General features: G+C 36.7%; 1 protein-coding gene across 3 annotated transcripts in view; it reads left to right on the top strand.

The window, feature by feature from the left end:
• dennd1b.L (DENN/MADD domain containing 1B L homeolog) overlaps positions 1–22,507 on the top strand; it is a 111,542-nt gene that overhangs the window by 25,316 nt on the left and 63,719 nt on the right. For all 3 annotated transcript variants that reach the window (XM_018258657.2, XM_018258659.2, XM_018258658.2), the window contains exons 3-5: positions 7,148–7,191; positions 20,873–20,922; positions 21,727–21,846. In XM_018258657.2, coding sequence (XP_018114146.1) covers positions 7,148–7,191; positions 20,873–20,922; positions 21,727–21,846 — 214 coding nt within the window. The remainder of the gene's footprint in view (positions 1–7,147; positions 7,192–20,872; positions 20,923–21,726; positions 21,847–22,507) is intronic.

Raw genomic sequence — 22,507 nt, 5'->3', positions numbered from 1 at the left:
GTACACTCCCCAGATGTAACCTTCCGTATGCACATGACCTCCTTCTCTATACCTCACTTTTTACTTAATCTTTCACTTGCTGCACCCATCCTCTGGAATGCTCTAACCCAGGGGTGCCCAAAAGGTAGGTCGGGAGTAGATCTCAAGACATTGTCATGAACAGTTTGTCTAGATCACCCTCATATTTCATGCTGTTCATTTAGATATTTATTATGTTATGGTTACATAAGAAATAGTTGTTTGTTAAATATAGCATTATGCATTTCCCATCAATCAGTATTTAAATTATATTTTTCATGGAACAGAATGCTTTTATGGATGTAGATCATAATGGGACAACATCACTAAAAGTAGACCTGGCATTAGTAAAGTATGGGCACTCCTGCTTTAACCTGTCCCATTAGACATTCCAGGTTTTTAAACGGTCACTTAAAACTCACCTTTTTATTTTACCCTATATATATAAGCCCCAGAAACTTGACCACCCTGTTCACATACTCACTGGTACAGTATTCATCTCTTACTCTGCACTTACCATCACTCTACTAACCAACAGGAATTCTAAATCCACACTGGTTACCCTCACTATATGTCACTTCCTCTCCCTCTTAGAATGTAAGCTCTCGGGAGCAGGGCCCCTACTGTCTTCAGACAATATACAATTTAACTGTAAATCACTTTTGGTAAACGTTTGTCTGTACGTGTTAACCAATTGGTGTCATATTTGTATACCTTTACTCTGTAGTGCATGGTACCTTGATGGATACAATTCTGGGTCATTTCAGCTCTCTAGTTTTGGCATGTGACCTGAATGTTATCAAACGTTTGTGTACGTCATTTATGTTTCAAATCTGTGACATTTAATAAACTTGATAAACACAGAGAAATACACATTGTAATTAACCTTGTTGTAGTGCTATATATAAGATTATCTGAATTTCTGTATCTGACTAAGAACTCTAATCTAAATTCTGCTTTTCTTGTATTCTCATGGGGGAGGGATTCATGACACATAATTTGACCCACCTTGTGTCACCTGTTCTGAGTCGTGTGAGAAAAATAAAAGTACTTTTACTGTGTAGTTGACAATGCTCAATTCTCACCCTGAAGCTATTTGTCATTGAAGCCAGCGTCTGGAAATCAGACCTACTATACATGTCACATTAGTCATTTCCCTATGTTTTTGATCAATATGTATCAATTTGGATTTACATTTATTTAAAAGGCATACAATTGGGTAGTAAATCAACTATGTAACTATGTAACTATGTAAAAAATATTTTATACCTCAATAAAATTGTGAATTCTTACAAGTACAGTACTGCAGAATATTTTGGGGCGTTATAAATATGTGATAGTAGTGTAATGCGCAATACAGTATTGTGCAGTTTATAGATATTGTTCTTCAAATATGGACATTTTGGGAAATCTGTCTTCACTTTAAGGGGCAAATTTACTATCGGGTGCTGGTGTAAATTCGCTAGCGAAGTGGACCTACTCTAGCGCTACTTCGCACCCTTACGCCAGACGAAGTTGCGATCTGGCGAAGGGATGTAACTACGCTAATTCACTAAGTTGCGGATTTTCGTGAACGTTACCTCTTGCGCCAGACTTTAATTTGCCACCTCAGACCAGGCAAAGTGCAATAGAGTATGCAAATTTGCCATCGCTAGCATAACTTCGAACCGCTGATCGTAACATCGATAGCGCAACTTCGCAAACGATCGGTAACTTATGCACAACTTTGGATCTTTGTGAATTTGCGCAGCCCTGGCGAACTGCGCGAAGCCAACGCTGGCACAACTTTGAAGGTAAGTAAATTTGCCCCTAAGAGCATTGACACACTTAGGGGTTTATTTATTAAAGGTCCAGTTGAGTTTCAAAAACTCAATTTTTTTCCAGATTTATTATGTCCCAAAGCTGCTAAAAGCACGAATCTGAAAATACTTAAGCTAAAACATGTCAAGGTCATGTAGAAGTCAATGGCAGAAGCATTTGAAGATATTTTCCTTCATGTTTTTTTGTTTTGTTTTTTACACTTGTTTGTGCTAGAAAACTCAATAAATTTGAGGTATTCAAGGGTTTTTAGCCTATAAACTCAGTAAATTCAAAGTATTTGTTTTTCATTCAATTGAGATTTTTACAGCCACAAGAACGTTATTGAGGGTACAAATATTGGGGGATTAGTCAGCACTCTGATTCACCCCATGGGTGTTAGGTTGATGTCAGGTTTTTATGCAGTCCAGTCAAATACGGGTACGGTATCCCTTATCTGGGAACCCGTTATCCAGAAAGAATTATGAAGAATTATGGGAAGGTCATCTCCTATAGAGTAAATTTTATCCGAATAGTATATCCTTTTTCTCTGTAATAATAGAACATTACCTTGTACTTGATTCAAACTAAGATATAATTAATCCTTATTGGAGGCAAAGCAAGCTATTGGGTTTATTTAAAGGGATTCTCTCATGATTTTCAAGGTGTAGTTTTTATTTCTAAATTACACTTATTACACTACAAATAATTCACTCTACTATATAACATTTCATTCCTGAACCAGCAAGTGTATTTTTTAGTTGTAATATTGTTGTGTAGGCAGCCATCTCTTCATTTTACCTGGTCATGTGCTTTCATAAAGAGCCAGAACTTTAGGATGAAACTGCTTTCTGGCAGGCTGTTGTTTCTCCTGTTCAATGTAACTGAATGTGTCTCAGTGAGACCTGGATTTTACTATTGAGTGCCGTTCTTAGGGCAGGGGCACATGGGCTGATTCGGGGAGATTTAGTCGTCTGGTGACTAATCGCCTCTTCTGTGGGGCGACAATCTCCCCAAACTGCCTTCCCCCTGCAAAAAATTGCAATGACAAAAGTAAAGCCACATTATGTTATGCAAATTAAAACATTTATCAAAAATGGAAGAGAAAACAGGATAAACACTGTGATTTTTTCGTATCACTAGTACAAGTTAAATATGCCATGTAAAACGGAAATGTTTTTTCGAAGATAAAGAGGAAGTAAATCAACTCAGAGTGAAGTAACATGCAACATGCAGTTGGGTCCTAAAATAGTCTTTATTACTCATCTGAAATAACAACTGGGCATTAGATTCTACAACACTGCAAGATTCCTTCATCTGTTGTATCCTAAAATAAAAGTTAGCTAAAGCAAGAGATAGACCAGGGATTTTAATCTTATTGCCCTTTATAATAAACTTCATTTTACAGTACTGGGGGACAATTGTGATTACATTATTAATGAAGTATCCTAATCTCTTCCATACAAAAGGGATTTATGCAAATTTTTCATTTCAAAGGCATAGTTCACCTTTTAATCAATTATCAGTGTAATGCTGATAGCGTTATTCTTTTCAATATTTGTTTTTTGTGGTTTTTGAAGTGTTTTTGTTTTTTTGTTCTTAAATGGCACATCTCATGGTAATTGTTTCACCCACCGAAGGTGCGGGCTAATACTCTTTGGGCCAGTAAATGCTTCTAGAGAGCCCTAAGCCTACCTCACCATTTGCCCGCCTGTTTGGGTGGCCATGTCAGGACTCTAATTGGCAGAGTTATTAACATTTGATTTTGAACTCAAATTAGAACTTGCGGCAAAAATCGTAACTTTGTATTCAAGTTTCCGAAACATGAATTTTCGAGATTTATTAAAGTAACAGTAATGCCAAAGAAAGAATGTGTTTTTTAAATAGTGTTAATCTAATCATCTAATTTAACTGGTGTATTTTCTTCTGAAAGATTATTATATTTAATATAGAGAAACTGCTGTGTAGCCATGGGGGCAGCCATTCAGTCTGAAAAGGAGAAGACGCACAGGTTACAAAGCAGATAAGCTCTGCTTATTTATAATAAATATATATATATATATATATATATATATATATATATATATATATATATATATATATATATATATATATATATATATATATATATATAAATATATTAAATTACAAGAGGGTAAAAGGTATACTTCCTTCTGTTTTTGTTGGTTGCGGACCTATCACACGCAATCATGGAATTTAAAAAAATGTGCATAGCCTTAATTGGCTGTAGAATTAACAGAGTTTTAGCTGTTGGCTGCTGTTGAGCTTGTTCATATGTTTGACTATGTAAACTCTTTGGGGGTACAGTAACAAATTGTCTTAAGTTTGCTACTTGTTTAGTACAGGTATGGGACATGTTATCCAGAATGCTTGGGACCAGGGGTATTACGTATAAAGGATCTTTCTGAAATTTCCATATCTAAAATCTACTACTAAAAAATAATTGAAACATTAAATAAACCCAATAGGATTGTTCTGCTTCCTATAAGGATTAGTTATATCTTGGTTATATCTTAGTTGTGATCAAGTACAAGTTGCTGCTTTATTATTACAGAAAAAAAGTAAATCATTTTTTAAATATGAATTATTTGTTTAAAATGGAGTCTATGGGAGATGGCTGTTCTGTAATTTTGAGCTTTCTGGATAACAGATCCTGTACCTATAATATGTATATATTAGCCTAGAAATTACACACTTGGAAACAAAAGTCAAAAAGTTAAAAAATTTGTACTCTTTAGGACACAAAACCTTTCTAAAGTAGTATGCACCAAATCCTGGGTTCAGTTTAGAATTCGGCTGAATCCCAGCACTTTTTCCATTTCGATCGAGTTTCCAGCAAATCCAAGTATTATTTTAAAACATTGTTTAAAAACATTAAAGCTTTTTAACCCATTTGCCGTTTCTTGAATCAATTGTTCTTTTCCCCCTCATGCTTGGCAGGTTTTTTTTGCTTGCCAAGCTTTTCACAAATAAAACACATTTATGAACAAATATTTGATTTACAGGACTCCAAAATATGAACCTCAAAGCATATAAATCAGCCACTTTGTGTTCAGCCAAACGGAATTTGAACCATTATAATATATATTTTTAAAGGCTTAAGCAATTGACAGCAACAGGTGATGGTTTGCAGGCGAAACCATTTTTTCATATTTGAATATTCAAAGTAAGGAATGGATTCGGTTTGGTTTTTGCCCAATATTATGGATTCAGTACATCCCTTATATATGGAATGAGTCGTTCAGAAATGGAAAATAAATGTTTAAATAGGGAAACGGTTGTTACAATAACAATTGATAATATATGTGTGCCTTAATGATATTAAGTAAAAATGAAAAAAGTTCATTAGTGTACTTGCAACTTTATTTATCCTTGGACCTCAGCACTCGGGTCAAGATGAAATATGGCATGAAAGTGCAAAACACGTTTAGTTGTGTGTATATATATATATTTATATATATATATATATATATATATATATATATATATATATATATATATATATATATATATATATATATATATGTAAACTCTGATCTTCTGTACCACCTCATTAAGTGCTCTATATTGGATGGTACATTACAAGTTGCAGTCTGTTGTTAAACAGCACGGCAGCAGTTACAAGTGTTTGCATTGAAAGATGCGAGCACCAAAAGTTGAGGAAGTTTGTAAAATACTGGATAGAGTGGGAATGATAGATGTGAAGAGATACAAGGAGATGAAAGTTAAAGAGAATAGAAACGTATGAAAAGAGGTGGACAGGAATAGGGAGAATGGGATATTGACGGCTTTCCACAACCCACAAAAGTAAATTTACATATAACTGCATATAAAATAATTTTGTCAAACTGCAGATGAATTTAGGAAAAGGGTAGACAGTGTGGATTGTAAAATAGAATACCATAAGTACAAAACAGTGTGTTAAACCCTATGCTGCATACCATGCAGACTTTGTGTAATATACTGCATTCTATGGTGCATTGTTACCCAGACATGGTTATCAGTGTGACAAGTCAGATGCCTGTTCAGAATCTTTTGTCACATTGTAACCACTTGAAGTGTCATGTTCGAGAACAGAGCCTCTATAAAACAGATTAGCAATGGCTCCCATGTGTATTGTTTGAGGTTTTTGTATCAGCGGGACAAGCTCATAGAGACACTGGATACACTACTCACTCATTCAGCTGCTAAGAAGTCACTTTATCATCCGCTTCTACCACCTCCCACTTAAAGGTCTGAAATGTCCCTAATGTTTGTCCCTTAAATAGGGTTCTATGCTATGCTAGACATGAGTGGTTTGTCTATACAGGTATGGGACCTGTTATCCAGAATGCTCGGGACCTGGGGTTTTCCGGATAACAGATCGTTCTGTAATTTGGGTCTTCATGCCTTAAGTCTACTAGAAATTTATTTAAACATTAAATAAACCCAATAGGCTGGTTTTGCTTCCAGTAAGGATTAATTATATCTTAGTTGGGATCAAGTACAAGCTGCTGTTTTATTATTACAGAGAAAAAGGAAATCATTTTGAAAAATTTGGATTATTTGGATAAAATGGAGTCTATGGGAGACAGCCATTCCGTAATTCGGAGCTTTCTGGATATCGGGTTTCCGGGATAAGGGATCCTATACCTGTACCATGTTACTTTCATGCTTTTAAACATATCTTGTTTATAGAAATCAAGTAGATGTTTAGCGCTATGAAAAACTTTACTGTATTTAGTTCGTTTTTACTCCTACTAAGATTCCAAGAGTACACAATTCTTTAAAGATAAAAGAAAATATTACAACTATTCTGGTCTGAAAATGCATTTTATAAACAAGTTGCCACAAATATACAAATTAATATATATATATATATATTTTTTAAAAAAAACTAAATTTGAAAAGTGATGCTTTGGTCATACCTTTACATTGATTACTGTAATGTAACTGCGCCTTGAAAGCTACAACTTATCAGACTCCATTATGTCTGTATATATACTACTCTCTTACTTATACATACACTTGTATGTATATTTGTGTACCTATGTATATATGAATGCATGCATGTCCATCTGTGTGTTTGTTTGTGTGTGTAGGTGTGTATAGGTGTGTGGCTGTAAATTGAAATTTTAGATAGTACACCGTTTTCAGAAGACATTTCAGATGTGTTTGATCATCGTTCTAGTAATGCACACAATTTTCTACACTGTATCTGCAAATAGGTTGCTAATATATATCTGCCACAGAAATAGTTAATATTAATGCCCCTGGTGGTTGCATTCTGTCCTCACTGTTCTGATTAATGCTTCCTGTCAATTATTTACAGACCCAGTCTTGCTGTGGAAGTTCCCGGAGGATTTCTCTGACCAGGTCGGTAACATCACAGAGAGGTTTGATTTTGTTAGCATTAAACCCCAGCGTGGAGCAGTGGATGTAATGATATGTTCAGCCTTCAGCCTCTGACAGCATCTCTGGGGTTCTGCAGGAATTGGCCCTTGCATGTACATAATAATATATATTTGAGTGCATGGAATATATATAGTAGTTTTGCAAAACTATTTTCACCCTTAACCAATTCTCTATCTTTAACCCAATAACAAATACAACAATGACATTTTGTCCTTGATTTTTTTTTTCAAAGACCTCAAACTGAAAACTATATATTTATGTGATGTTATTTTATGAAAAATAAAAAAACAGAAATAAACTGTTTGCATAACCCACAATAATTGTGTCAGCATTAACAAAGTATTTTGGGATAACTATGGGCCAGCTTTGCCTGCTGCTGTTAAAAGATATAGTCAGATGACACCTCAGTTTTCAAATAATGCCACAGTTTCTCAGGTCGACGGAGTTCAGGGTTTTGAGCCTTTGCTATTAAGTAACTCCGGTATTACCTTGGTCTTGTGTCTGGCTTCATTGTTCTGCTGAAAGATAAATTTTGCCCAGGCATCTTTTTTAGCAGATTAAAAGAACTCATCTAATATTTTCCTGTATTTAGCACTATCCATTATTCCTTCTTCTGTATTTTAAAAAAGAGGCCCAGTCTCTGCCTATCAGCTGACCCACAACATGATGTTACTGCCATTATACTTCAATACAGGTACGCTGTTTTTTAAGAGGTGGGCCCAGTTAGATTTGTGCAACACATACTGCTTTGCACTTCGGACAAAAAGCTGTGTATGAGTCTCATCTGACGACAAACATTTTTCCCACATGACAGCTTGGTCAAATTTGTACCTTTATCTAATGCTACGTATGCTTTTACATAGTTCTCTGCCATCTTTTGCCATCATCTGTATTGGCCAATAATACCAAGCACAATACCAAAATGGCATTGGAGTCACTCAAATACAAAAGGAAAATATCCTGCAATGGCACTGACCTCATTTCACTGAATCTGGAATCTGTTGCCTTTTTTTAACATTTTGGAGCACCAGCTTTATTCCAACTAACCTGAGAATTCTGGTCAAATCTGCCTGGAAGAAAGGTCAAACCTGCTTCTGAATAATGTGCAAGTTGGCAGATACTTACATCAATTATACTTGAAGCTATTATTGATGCACCAGGTGACTCCGCAAAATAATAAACGGGTCGGGTATTAATTTTACAAACAGCATATTCTTGTTTTTTTTTAAAATTTTACTCCATTTTACTCCAACAAGATTCTTATGTCACAACTAACGTTGTGGTGTAGTGCTTTAGGATTACATATATCAGATAGATGGGCTTTATATTCAGTTAAGGGAATTGTTTACTGTAATTAAAAAATACACTTTGTTCAGCCTTTGCCAGAATGTTTTCAGAATCACTTTACAAAAAGGGGCTTGACTGAGCATTGAAGACTGGAATATGGCAACTACTAATTTTTTCAATTTAATAAAAGTTCACGGATACAGACTGGTACAGGATAAATATAAAATGGAAATAACCATTTTTGCTAAACTTTGATTGGTCCAAATGCATATAAAGGGCAAGTGACCTTTGGCTTATGCAAAAGTTGGCACCCTTAATGCTGGAAAATGGCATATTCCGACTAATTGGCCTTTTACAATCAATCATGTAAAAGAATTTAGCCACGCATGGATCCTCTGCATTCTACATTATTAGTTCTTATACTAAACAGAGATCTGGCTACATTGTTACTGATGTAAAATGTAAAAAAAAGCCTTTTATATTGCTTTAATACTGAATTTTAAGTTGGCTAAGTAATGCCTTCCTGTTTTGCAATTTTCAATCAAACTTCATAGTAAAATAACATTTACAGAATAAATGCAGGTACGTAGTGGCTCTTTGCATTATGATGCATTGTTTTTCATTGCAGGCTCATCTATAAGAACTTCTATAATATAATGCAGAACTAGAAGAAAATACAAAATAATTGATAGTTTATAAAAGGAGAGAGGTTAAAAGTGCAGGTTGGAGATTTAGAATGGAGAATTACTTTTTCTTTTACTAGGAGGGGGCTTTTGGAAATCACATAAGCATATGGCACCAGCCAAGTCCCCCCTAACCACCCTCTTTCGTCTGCCAAAAGTCCCTTTGTCTGAGTCTCATTGTTTCTGGGACTTATTGACAGTTGTAGAACGCAGCTCAGGACACGAGGGACACACACCACCCCGGGGAGAGCCACAAGCGTGGATTATGGAAATATGAATTGATCTTTAAAAGAAGACCCCCCCCCCTTCTGCTGCAGAAAATACAATGAACGGGAAAAGAAACTGCAGCATGATGTGAAAAGCAAGAATGGGCTGGGATCTCACCCTTCCCAGCTGTTGGTAAAAATAAAAAAGAAAATGTAGCATTTGTACATCATAAGGCCTCCTGAAAAGACAGAGGATAATGAATCTACTTGTTAGACATATTTTGAAATAATGTATGCGGTGCGGTTTAATCCCCTTACATCCAGGAGCTGGCTTAATAATGCAGTGAAAGTTGCCAGCAGGTTTCAAAGATTCAGTCAGTCAGACTTGGTGAAGGGAAAGAATTTCATGTAAATGTATGCATACAGTGTGTGTATGGAAATGCCAGTATATGTTGCCTTTGTGTGTGTACATGGAACGTAGCTCAAAGTATTCTAGACTGTTTTAATCAACATTTTTCCTATGTGCAGAGACAGAAGGGTAAACAGTTGAATAGGCGTGCAGTGGTCAGTGTTGTCAGAAGAAGTGTCACGGTTAACTCTGGGGTAGACAGGCATTAGTTCCTAAATTCATACCATTAAAATGATCAGGCTTGGAAAAAGGAATAATTATTATTACGGATGTAGTTTTTTTTCCTTCATAAATAAAATTGTTTTGTTATAGAGTCTATGAATGCTTTCTTTTGCAATAAAAATGTTATTCTAAAATGTAGATTTGCAGAGAGAGAGGGATAAATGTATTGATTTTGAATCAAACGATTAAATATACTGTAAATATCTGTCTCTTCAAGTGCTTGAGGAATGAGAAAGATCAATGTATTATATGCTACTTGTCCTTATGAATTGCTGGGAATTTAGGACTGTGTAGGACTGAGTATTGAAAAGAAATTCACGCTTAAAGCAAATCTAAACTAATTCTGAATTGTTATTTTTTTCTGCAAAGCTGCAAATTAGTATAGCGAGCTGTTCTGCAAGAAGGAACTATAGAGACACCTCATGGCTAACAAGAGAACTCAGTATTATTCTAACATGCTTGTCTCTGAGGAAGATTTACATCAAACCTGAAACGTTAACACACACACACACACACACACACACACACACACACACACACACACACACACACACACACACACACACACACACACACACACACACACACACACACACACACACACACACACACACACACACACACACACACACACACACACACACACACACACACACACACACACACACACACACACACAATACACACACACATATTTTTAATTAGTCAAATAATTCAAATTGTTAAAAATTATTTCCTTTATCTCTGTAATAATAGTACCTTGTACTTGAGGGTAAATAAGCTGCATGGTATGCAGATCCAAATTACAGAAAGAAAAAACCCAGGTTCCAAGCATTCCCTGATAATAGATCCTATTCCTCTTTAAGCAAATATATAAATATTTCCCAAAGAGTAAACACTTCTTACAGTTGTTTCATCGTTATCATTGTCATTTTTCTTTTCAACATTCCTTAAAACTGTGCAAAACTTTAGTGAGTTTAATACCTCCCCTGCTAAAGCATTTCCTTGACCTGTGTCTTAGAACTAAAAATTATGTGATGTGTGTACATTTGTCCTTATTTCTGTATACATAAAGCCATAATCAGATCTAGCAATGCAGTGGGGGTAGTTTGATATCAGTTTAATTATTTTTTTTTTGTTGGATGGAAAAATAGCTTGCCTTATTATTTGCCCATGTATTTTCCCAGTGTTAAAGCCTAACTGGCCAGTGATCTATGGGCAGATTGTGCTACAGGTATGGATCCATTATCCGGAAACCCCTTATCCAGAACCGAATTATGGGAAAGCCATCTCACATAGACCCTATTTTAATCAAATTTTTCAGATTTTAAAAAGTGATTTCCTTTTTCTTTGCAATAAAGAAACAGTACCATGTTCTTGAGCCAAACTTAAAATTAATCCTTTTTAGAGCCAAAACAACACTATTGAGTTTCTTTAATGATTTAATTGTTATTTAAGTAGACTTAGGGGCTGATTTATTAAGGGTCGAATTAAAAATCAAATTTGAATTTTCATTTTTTTTATGGTCAAAACTCTCGAATTTGAATTATGAATAATCCTAACTCGATTCCAATTTTAATTCGAATTTTGAGAATTATCAAACCTTGCCCCTTTAAAAATTTCAATTTGACAATTCGCCACCTAAAACTTGCCGAGTTCATGTGTAAGTCAGTGAGAGAGGTCCAGTGACCAATTTGAAGATGTTATTAGCCTTCCAGACATTCGAGTTTGTTTAGGAGAAAAAACTTTATTCGAGATTAGTCAAATTCAATTTGAGTTTTCAGGTTGGTAATTTTCGAGTTTTAGATATTCTATTCTTTTATTGAATAACCCCCCAATCGAAATTCACATGAATTCGAATTTTGACCTTTGATAAATGTGCCTCTCCATGTATGAAAATTCAAATTATGGAAAGATCAACCCCAGGTCCTGAGCATTCTGGATAGTTGGTCCCATACCTGTTTGTGTACCCAGCTTTAGTTATGCAGGGATCTCTGTTATATGTCTGTGACCTGGTTAAAGGTTAAGTTTTAATTATTAAAAGCTCAAAACATTTACACAGTTCTATTTAGTTTTTCAGGAAACGATTTCCTAAAAGTTATTGATTTTTACTGAGAAACCTATTTACATAAATATATAAAAATGTAGTTTTAACCTATTAGATTGGGTAATTGGAAAATACTTGTGCATTATTGCGAGATGTTGCGCAGGTAATGGGACAAATCATTTTTAAAAATGTAAAGATCTGTGTGACATTCAAAAGACTTAGCAATTTCCAAATGAAGAAGTGTGGAACTTTCATCAGAAAAGTTCCCATTCTTTAAATCATTTCTGTAGCAGTGCAATCGATGTCAGTGTATAACTGCTGATAGTTAATGACAGGGCTACCACTTATTTGTAAATTCAAAAAATATTACTTTTTTTAGGATAAAAACGTTTCATATGTACCAACATGTTTCTTAGGAGACATAGGGCTGTGTAAAATAGAAAGGCAGGTACATACACAAAAATAGAAGCCTAATTATGCATTGTCAGGGGTTTGGTGAACTTCAGATTTTATTTACTATTTAAACGATTCACATTTTCTCCCTTTCAGAGATATGTATCCTCTTGTGTGATTTTTATATACAGAACGACATGAGCCTTTCCATGTTCAGCATAGAGCTTCTATGTCAAATGTCTGTCCACTAGCCCTCTATGTGTTGCTGAGCTACAGCTGAATGCCTTTGCTTGTAGGACTGCTAGGAATATTACTTCAGCAGGGTTTTCTCTGTACCGGTATGGGATACCTTATCTGGAAATCCGTAATCCGGAAATCCTCCAGATTACAGGAAGGCCATTTCTTTTTTCTTTTTTAACAGTAAAAAAGTACTTTGTGCATGAATCTGCATGAATCCATATCAGTGGGTGGAGAAAAAATCTTATTGGATTTATTTAATGAATAAATAAATCATTTTTTAGCATACTTGCAGCATAAATCCATATCAAATTCACACACTATTGTCATTTTTATCAAGGTCTAATTAACTGCACAGTGACTAATGGGGGAGACTTCCGACATTTTCGGGGGCGTTGACAGCATTCTATGGGGTTGATTTAATAAAACTCGAATTAATCTCAGTTTTTTACAAAAATAAAGTCGACCAAACTCCCTTGAATGAATTAAACAAATTTATTTAAAAAAAAAATCTCGAAAAAATTACTGGAGCAAAACGTTGAAAAAAAAATCAAGCCTCAGTTTGTATCTTACGACAGATGCTCCAAAAACGAAATTTTATTGAATTATTGCTCAGAAAACTCGATTTTTTTTAGATTATTGGACGAAAATCCTTGACTTTTTCAGATTATCCAGTGCAGATCATGATTTTAAGAAATATATTTCAGCTGCCATTGACTGTGAAGTGAAAATTTTAAGTATTTGTACCATGATGGTTTCTAATCATATAGATAAATAGATATGTGCATAGCAAATTACAACTACTATGTGTTTATAGGAATATGAATTGGAAGAAATAAAGATATAAATATTTTATACAAACAAATCGTAAAAAGATAAATGAATACAAAACAAGTATGGCCTAAGTACTTTTAATGGCTTTCCTTCTGGAGCTCTTTGATCATGTCGCATTGCAGGTTGCCAGACAAAAACTGATGTGGCACAGATCAAAGCGCAAAGTGAAAATGTAAAATTCTACGGCTCCATAGGTCCCTATAGTGACATAAATTTTATGATTAACGGCAGACAAGTGGTTAAAAAGCACTGTTATCTAGATCAAAGGTGTTTGCTTTTGTCTGAAAGGATTAATTTACAAAATGTAAATAAATTACCCTAGCAACCATTCATTGATTTGAATAAGAAGAGACTGGAATATAATTAGGGTATGGTCTAAATAGAAATATGAGGAATACAAAGTAACAATAACAATAAATGTGTAGGCTTACAGAGCATTTGGTTTTAGATGGGGTCAGTGACCCCCATTTAAAAGCTGGAAAGAGACGAATGAAGACCAATTGAAAAGTTGCTTAAAATTGGCAATTCTCTAACATATTTTAGTTTAAATTACACAGGGCTAAATAAAGCGGGGTAAGAGCTACAAAGTGGAAAAAAAGGCACAGATTTCCACAATTCAGCTTTGCAGCACTTTGTAGCATCTGGAGCTGTCAGGCACAATTCTTTGCCCTCCTATATGGAGAGCAGAGTTAAACCTGACAGCAAATTGTATGGTGGTAGGTGCAAAATGCATCAGCTGTGCAAGGGAGGTGCATTGGGGCAGCCAATAGATGCCTTTTACATGTGCTTCATTCATGCAATGGAACAACTGCACACCTGTTTCAGGGGTGCAATATGTACAAGGCAGCACTGACAAGGCATTAGACCTTGCACCATATTTCAATGTGTGGAGTTCAGCTTGCACTGCACTATTTGTATAGGCCTCAAGGATGCACCTTTCCAGCATAAAGCTTTGTACTGTTCAAACCTCAGACCCAGACTGAAAGTTCCCATATTGTCCACCTGTTCACACTCATACAAACTGCTGGAGGGGCCCCATCATTAAGTCACTGTATGTAGCATAGTATGAACAGGTCATCTTAGAGTGGTCCTGATAGGTTTCCCTGTCTCCTGTTGTATTCTGCCTGCCCTATGCTCCCTGTGTGTGCCATACTCTGCCTGCCATATGCTCCCTGTGTGTGCCATACTCTGCTTGCCCTATGCTCCCTGTCTTACCATACTCTGCCTACCCTATGCTCCCTGTGTGTGCCATACTCTCCTGCCCTATGCTCCTGAGTGCACCAGACTCTGCCCTATGCTCCCTGTGTGTGCCATACTCTGCCCTGTGCTCCCTGTGTGTGCCATACTCTGCCCTATGCTCCCTGTGTGTGCCATACTCTGCCCTATGCTCCCAGTGCCATACTCTGCCCTATGCTCCCTGTGTGTGCCATACTCTACCTGCCCTATGCTTCTTGTGTGTGTGCCGTACCTTGCCTGCCCTATGCTCCTTGTGTGTGCCATACTCTGTCTGCCCTACGCTACCCGTGGGACATGATCCTGGTAGGGTTTGTTCTGGGGTTTGTTAGCATTTGGAAATTATGGTTAGGGGTCCCTAAGGTGTTTAATCATGTTCTGGGGGGTACTGTGTTATCCACAGCGGAGGATGAGGCATATGAATTTAAGGGTATGTTTTAATATGATTTAAATTTTTCACATATGTGTGATGAGTGCAGTGAGCATCAACCATTTGTATTTTTTGGTTTTCAACCACCATTAATGTGTACATGGTCTTACAAGTTCTTGTGGTAACATGGGTGTATCTTAAAGTGGGTGTGTTATAAAAACAGGGAGTGGTCAACACTGGCATCTACTATCGCCCCTCCACCATGTAGGCGAGAAAAATTCCGTCCCTCAGTACCACAGAAGTTGGACAGCACTGTTCTAAAATATTTCTTTTTATTTTGTGTGAGTCAATGTACCCCCTCTCTATATGCATATGGCCTGTCTACAGATACACCTACATATGAGCTGATTTAGGTATGTACCTGTCTCTATGATTCAGTCACATTTAGTTTGTGCATTAGTATTCAGGGTAGCTTCTGGGTCTGCTGCTGCTACCTCAGACAGTAAATACAATGATGCCCCCACCCTCTGCACCTCTAGTGCATGGAACAGGCAAAAAGGACAGGATTGCAATTGCTCTATGTACACTAAGGGCAGAGACACACACTGCTATTTCGGGGGATTAGTCGCCCATCGACAAATCGCTTCTTCTTTGGGCAACTAATCTCCCTGAACTGCCTTCCCGCCGGCTAGAATGTAAATCGGCGGCGGCATGGCACTCGGATCACTTCAGCTTTTTTTTTCAGATGTTTCCTCGTGAGGCAACTTCAGAAAACAGAGCGTTCCAAGTGCCATAGTGGAAGTTCATCATCTAAAGTGGTGGTGTGTGTCACCCCTTGTTGCAGAAACGGTACTGTAGGTGTGCCTGTATCTGGGATTTTTGGGGTAAAAATAACAAAAAAAACTAAAACTAATAGTCTGACATCACTGTCAGCCTGCTTTTGTTGTCTTAGCAATTTGCTAAGGGGCCCCGCCCCCCTCCATACCGCCGCATTAGCCCGCATTTCTCAGTGGCGCACGGACTGCCGGGGGGCCCTGAGGGGGTGCGGGCCCTGGCCTGCTCGCACCCCCTGCTCCCCCGGTAGTTCCGCCACTGTTTCTTGCTTTGCACAACACTGTAGTATTTTTGGAATATGCTCAGTTCCAGCTCTATGTTGAAGTGAGCTGGTTATATTGGCAGCACACATTCTCTGCACACTGAAAGTTTACCGATTGATTTACAGGAGAGAAAGAGAGAGCTACAGTATTTGCACTGCTGTAAACCTGCCGAGACTTCCCTGCACAGTGAGTGAATGTAGATGTAGGTGCAGCTAATGTAGCTGAGCATACAGACAAATTTCTATGTGTATACATAATGCACCTACATTTATACTCTCAGCAGATTTACCACAATGCATGCATACAAAGTGCGAGTAGCATTTGCACAGTGTGTATTCATAATACAGTATTTTCTCTCACCCGCATTGTACAAATGCTGCTCTGCAGAACAAGTGTCCTTGTCTGTACATTAATATGCCTGATCATGTAAAAACTGAAGGGGTTGTGATGCTGGTTTGCAGCCAATGGGGCAACTAACTGGTGTTTAATTGGAAGACCATATAGATGTACTTTGTTGTTGGATCCGGTTAACATATACAGCTGGTAATGCAATCACTTGACCTGTAGGCAAACAAAAGAAGCATGTGTAATTTAGTCACAGTTGGTACCATCTCAGGCTTCCTACGGTCTGCTTTTGGGTACAGAGAACAATGAAGGGTGGCTCCAGGGAGCCTTGTAAGGAAATGGTAAAAAGCAAGTTTTTGGTGCAAGTAATCCTTTGGTGCTCGAGACTTTTGAAAGGCTGCGGGGGGCGGGGTTTACACATGGTGCTAGGACCCTTCTGCTCTCTCCTAAGAGGAAACCTGCTCATCCACTTGCAAGATCCCTATCATGGCTGCCTGTTAAGCAAATAATAACATACAAAATACTTTTGCTAATATTCAAAGCTCTTTACTCCTCTACTCCTTTTTACATTTCTTCACTGTACGTTCCTGGCATCTGGAATTCTATCCCTATTCTAGTACATTATTTTACCTAGTAGTCCTGCTCATTCTTTAAAAATAACTGGCTCTGATGGAAATCCTGTTTCTCTGTATGCAGGGTTTTTGCCAGAGTCTGTTATTTTGTTACCTTTTGTTTGTGCTGGAGTTGGTTATTTGAGTTATTCTGCTAAGAAAGGAGCCCCCCTAAAAGATGTATTAGACTTACCTGTCAATCAAAATTTGACCCAGACCTCAGCATGACAAGTGCTTGAAGAGTGACAGGTTATGGAGAGTGAGATACTGAAGAGTAACTTGATTGTTTCTTTAACGCTACAGAAACATTGCATTTAGGAAGTGTCTTATTTAAAGGGGACCCGTCACCCCAAAAAAATTATTCAAAATCCTATTTTATCACATTAGTCAAGCAAAATGAACTTTAATTACACTGTATAAATTATTTGAATCTTGTTTCCTTCAGTCTGGGAATTCATAATTATAACAAGCAGGCAGCAGCCATTTTGTGGACACTGTTATTAAGACAAGTCTTGTATCATCTCAAAATCTTGTTTGTGCACCAGAATGGGGGACCCGTTGTCCATTTCCATGCCCTGGCTACACAATTAAATGTTAACGAGCACAGGGGAATGTGGAGAGAGCAGTGACATCTAGGAAGTGCTGAATGGAAAGTGAAAGTAATTGCCTGCCCTGCCTCTATGCCCATGGCATAGAGGAGGGGCAGACAATATTTGATTGACAGCTGAGATTTTTAAATGAGCTTACAACGGCCATGAATGCTTTAATAAAAAATAGAAATTGGATTTCATGTTTAATTTGAAAGGGACTTTTATTATACAGATTTTTGTGTCTGGGTGACAGGTCCACTTTAAGCGAGATGAGGCTAATATTAAATTTTCATTTTCGCTATAGATCCCCTTTAAGGGCCAGTGCCCAAACCTTGTTAATTTTTTGCCCTCTAATTTGTGTCTGTATGCTTTCCATTTACTTAGACTGTAAGCTCTTCGCTACAGGGACCTCCTTCCTTCTCTGTCACATGACACTTAATCTCTGTGTATTCATACTTTGCTATTGTGTTTATAATAATATGTCCTGTGTTTTTTACTTTTCTACATAGTAAGATTGTACAGTGCATATCTTTGTAGCGTGTTGTAAATAAAGTTATACATACACGCATACAAATGCTGAATATATATGTAAACAGAGAAAATAATTTAAAAATGGAATGTTGATTGTATTCCATTAAATTTACACATTTTAGCAAACACATAAAGTAAAATCCAGTGTGAGATGGGGCACCGGTCCCACTGGTGACATGGCTGCCACTAACCCCACTGCACAGGTTCATGAAGTAGGAAACTGCAAAAGGCCCTGTGTATGGGCTAATTTCTCTTTGACAGCTTGACAGTCACAGATTCTGTATGCCTAGAAAAGGTAATTTGTATGGTATATACCAAGTACTTGACAGTTTTGTTTTTTTTGTTCCAGTTGTGTGATGGATTTAAATGGAGAAAGTTTTCAAAAATGCATTTTCATAGATTTCTGTGTATGCATATCTGTAGATTATCTTAATGCAATAGTCAACAAACAAATAAATAGGCAAAGTTATCCATATAACAGTGTACAGTTTTTTGAATACAGCTGTAGGATCAAAAAAATGGGGGAAAAAGCCAGATAAGCCCTCCATCATACTCTGACATTCCGACGGATAGGGCCAATTTGTTGCATCAATGCAATGTAACTAAATATATTAATAACCAATTAGCTGTTGTTAACAGCATGAGCTCTAGTTCTATGTATTGCAAGAATGCTCACAACTACCAAAAAAATAAAGACCAGTTAATTGGCTCCTGATTAAATTGACCTTTGTGTGAAATATATCTAGGGCCCATACCCCCATATGTAGTAAAAGGCAATAAGTTTGTAGCTGTAATATGTTTGCTTTTAAACTGGAAACAAGTAAATGCTTTTTGCTGATTGGTTGCTATTGGTTACTGCTCCTGGGCAAATGCAGTGCTTTTTATGACATAACCATAACATTGTAAACTTCAATAGGACAGGAGCTTATGTGAATGATAAACAATCGCTGTAAAGTGCTGAGGAAATAATTTTGGCTATACACTGTATAAAGAATAATAAATAATAATAATGCTCTGTCCTGCAGACCCTGGTAGTGGTGTGGAAAACATACATACACGTAGGGGCAGATTTACCTAGGGACGAATATCGAGTGTTAATTAACCCTCGATATTCAACTGCCGAATGTAAATCCTTCGACTTCGAATATCGAAGTCGAAGGATTTACCGCAAATAGTTTGATCGAATGAAAAATCGTTCGATCGAACGATTAAATCTTTTGAATCATTCGATTAGAAGGATTTTAATCCATCGATCAAATGATTTTTCTTCTACCAAAAAATTGCCAGGAAGCCTATGGGGACCTTCCCCATAGGCTAACATTGCACCTCGGTAGGTTTTAGGTGGCAAAGTTTTTTTTTAAAGAGACAGTACTTAGACTATCGAATAGTCGAACCTTTTTTAGTTAGAATTGTTCGATACAAAGTCGTGGTCGAAGTAGCCAATTCGATGGACGAAGTAGCCCAAAAAAACATTCGAAATTCTAATTTTTTTTTATTCTATTCCTTCACTGGAGCTAAGTAAATGGGCCCCTTATATATGTATATACTTTATTTTAATATTTTAAAAATAATACAATGACAGGCAAGCTTGAAAGGGCTTGAAAAACACTGGGTAAGTTTATGGTTATCTAAGTATGTATTTTTATTGGATGGTTTTCGTGACATCTTAGTGTAATGTAACAACAAGATGAAAAACCTCATGCTGGCTGCTTGACTAACCCAGTGTATTTTGTAATTGAGATAGCAATTGGCAAATGCTTGTCACAAGTCACATTTGTAAGGGGACAAGGATCTTTTCCATGTGACTGGGAATTTCCTGTGGTAGCCATATGGCTTTATTAAAAGAGAAGCTCAGCATGAGTGTGAGAATTGCAGCCTCCCTTCAGAGACCCATTTTAAAATTCACCCTGAAGTTCCTTCTCTGTAGGCCTCAGCGGTATCTTAGAGACACAGAATGGAAAGATACATCCTGGCTTTAACCTTTTAAAAAACATTTCCTTCACAGTCTGACCCTGGGCTACTTGTTCATTCAGGATTTATTCCTATTTTCTGTCTGCTTTCAGCATTTGTGTTGCTTTACTGTTTTGACCTCTGACAGGTAGATTGAAATGCTAGCTTGCTTGTTTGTAACACTCTCAGATATAAATGTTAAAGTTTCCATATTATATTATGATACAGTGACTTGACTTACTATTTTATGTAAGATGGATATGAAAAATTCATTGAGCAGAGTTGCGGGCATGGTTTTCTTCATACGATTTTTGCATTAAAGGAAAGGTCTTTTAAATGGTATGGTAGGTGTTAAATGTCATCATATTTGGGGTAGCAAAGTCAACATTCCTGCTGAGTCTTGTCATGTCTGGTTTTCATATTAAACTATTTAACAAGGCATGCCATTATTTTAATACTGCTAATATATGGATATAGAAAACCTAACAGTTAATTTCCAATGTTAATTGGAAATTTGGCATTGCCACAAAATAGCATACCATTCACTGTTCATGCAAAATATGTATTGGTAACTAATTCCTGTATTTAATTTTGTAGGATGTTCTGTGCATGGTGCCGAAGTTTTGCTTTCCTTTTGCAATCGAAAGGTAAATATTGGTAGATTCCTGTGTGTAAGGGTAAAATACAAGGTTTTGTCCGACTGCCGCCTTAGAACCAAGAAGGAATATTTCCCCCCTCTAATTGGAGAGGCTGCAGCTTTATGTAATACTACATGTCTCTACATTTATTAAATGCATTTGTTGATGTTTTTGCCACTTCTAATTATTATTGGGCTACCTCTGTTCCTCCTCGTTATTGATCTACAATTTCCAGCACAGCCTGACAGTTGCAGAGTGCCTGTAAAACATATGCAGGTTATCCAACCTTTAAGTAATGTTTAATTTACTGTATTATTTGTGAAAATATTTATCTCTTTTTTGCCTCTTTATATACGCAATATTTTTCACAGTTGTGCAGCAGCACGCATGACTTCTACTTCCCTGCTGAAACTTTCAGCATGCACTTACCCTCTACTGTACCTCATTGCTGTCAATGGAAATAATGAGAAAACTCCAGCACAGGTGACTTTGACATAGTTCAGGGTGCACAATGTGAAATTCAGGAAACTCTTGTGAAATTCAACCGAACTGGTAATTTTACATGATTCACTTTGCCATGTTGGTTGGGCATGTTTACTATATCCCAGAACTTCTTGTGGGTAAAAGCATTTAAGTAAATAATCCCCAACATGCATCAATTCATTGCGGATAAAAGGAATGTGTTGCATAAAAACACTTTATATTTGTGCTATATAATTTTGTTATACAGGGTTCTTAAAACTATCTATCAATCATCTATCTATCTATCTAATCTATCTTGACCCTTTCTCATTGTATTTTTTTTTATTGCAGGGTGACCCAGTCTCAGATTGGACAGCATTTTACCTTTGTTCTAACAGATATAGAGAGTAAGCAGAGGTTTGGATTTTGCCGCCTGACATCAGGAGGTAAAATCTGCTTATGTATCCTAAGGTAAATAAAGAAAACATTACAGACATTACTAAATTATTACATGTTTAATTTAACATTGTTGTAGGTGACATCCAGCAAGCAGAAGTTTTTACTTTTAATATTTAGTTTCTGTGCTATATGACCATTCTCTGCTCTTGCTTTGCTCTGTTTTTATTTGCCAACTTTCCACCTAACCTATTACAGTATAAGGAATCTTTTTATATTAAAGTGTCTGCCTGTGATTTAATGGTTTACCGTAAAGAAAAGTAGTTCAATTGCTTATTCAGTGTCTGCAAACTCTTGCTTTTTAATCATTGATTGCTTTTATTGAAGATAACAATATCTTAAAGCAATTGTTCAGTGTAAAAATAAAAACTGGGTAAATAGACAAGCTGTGCAAAATAAAAAATGTTTCAAATATAGTTAGTTAGTCAAAGATGTAATGTATAAAGGCTGGAGTGATTTGATGTATAACATGTCAGTCAGAACACTACTTCCTGCTTTTCAGCTCTCTTGGTTTACACTGACTGGTTACCCTGGCTACCAGGCAATAACCAATCAGAGACTTGAGGGGGGCCATTTGGGTCATATCTGTTGCTTTTGAATCTGAGCTGAATGCTGAGGATCAATTGCAAACTCACTGAACAGAAATGTACCATGTGGCCCCCCTTCAAGTCGCTGA

This window comes from Xenopus laevis, chromosome 4L (genome assembly GCF_017654675.1).
Source record: "Xenopus laevis strain J_2021 chromosome 4L, Xenopus_laevis_v10.1, whole genome shotgun sequence".
Taxonomy (NCBI): domain Eukaryota; kingdom Metazoa; phylum Chordata; class Amphibia; order Anura; family Pipidae; genus Xenopus; species Xenopus laevis.
This window is presented reverse-complemented; position numbering and strand designations above follow the sequence as displayed.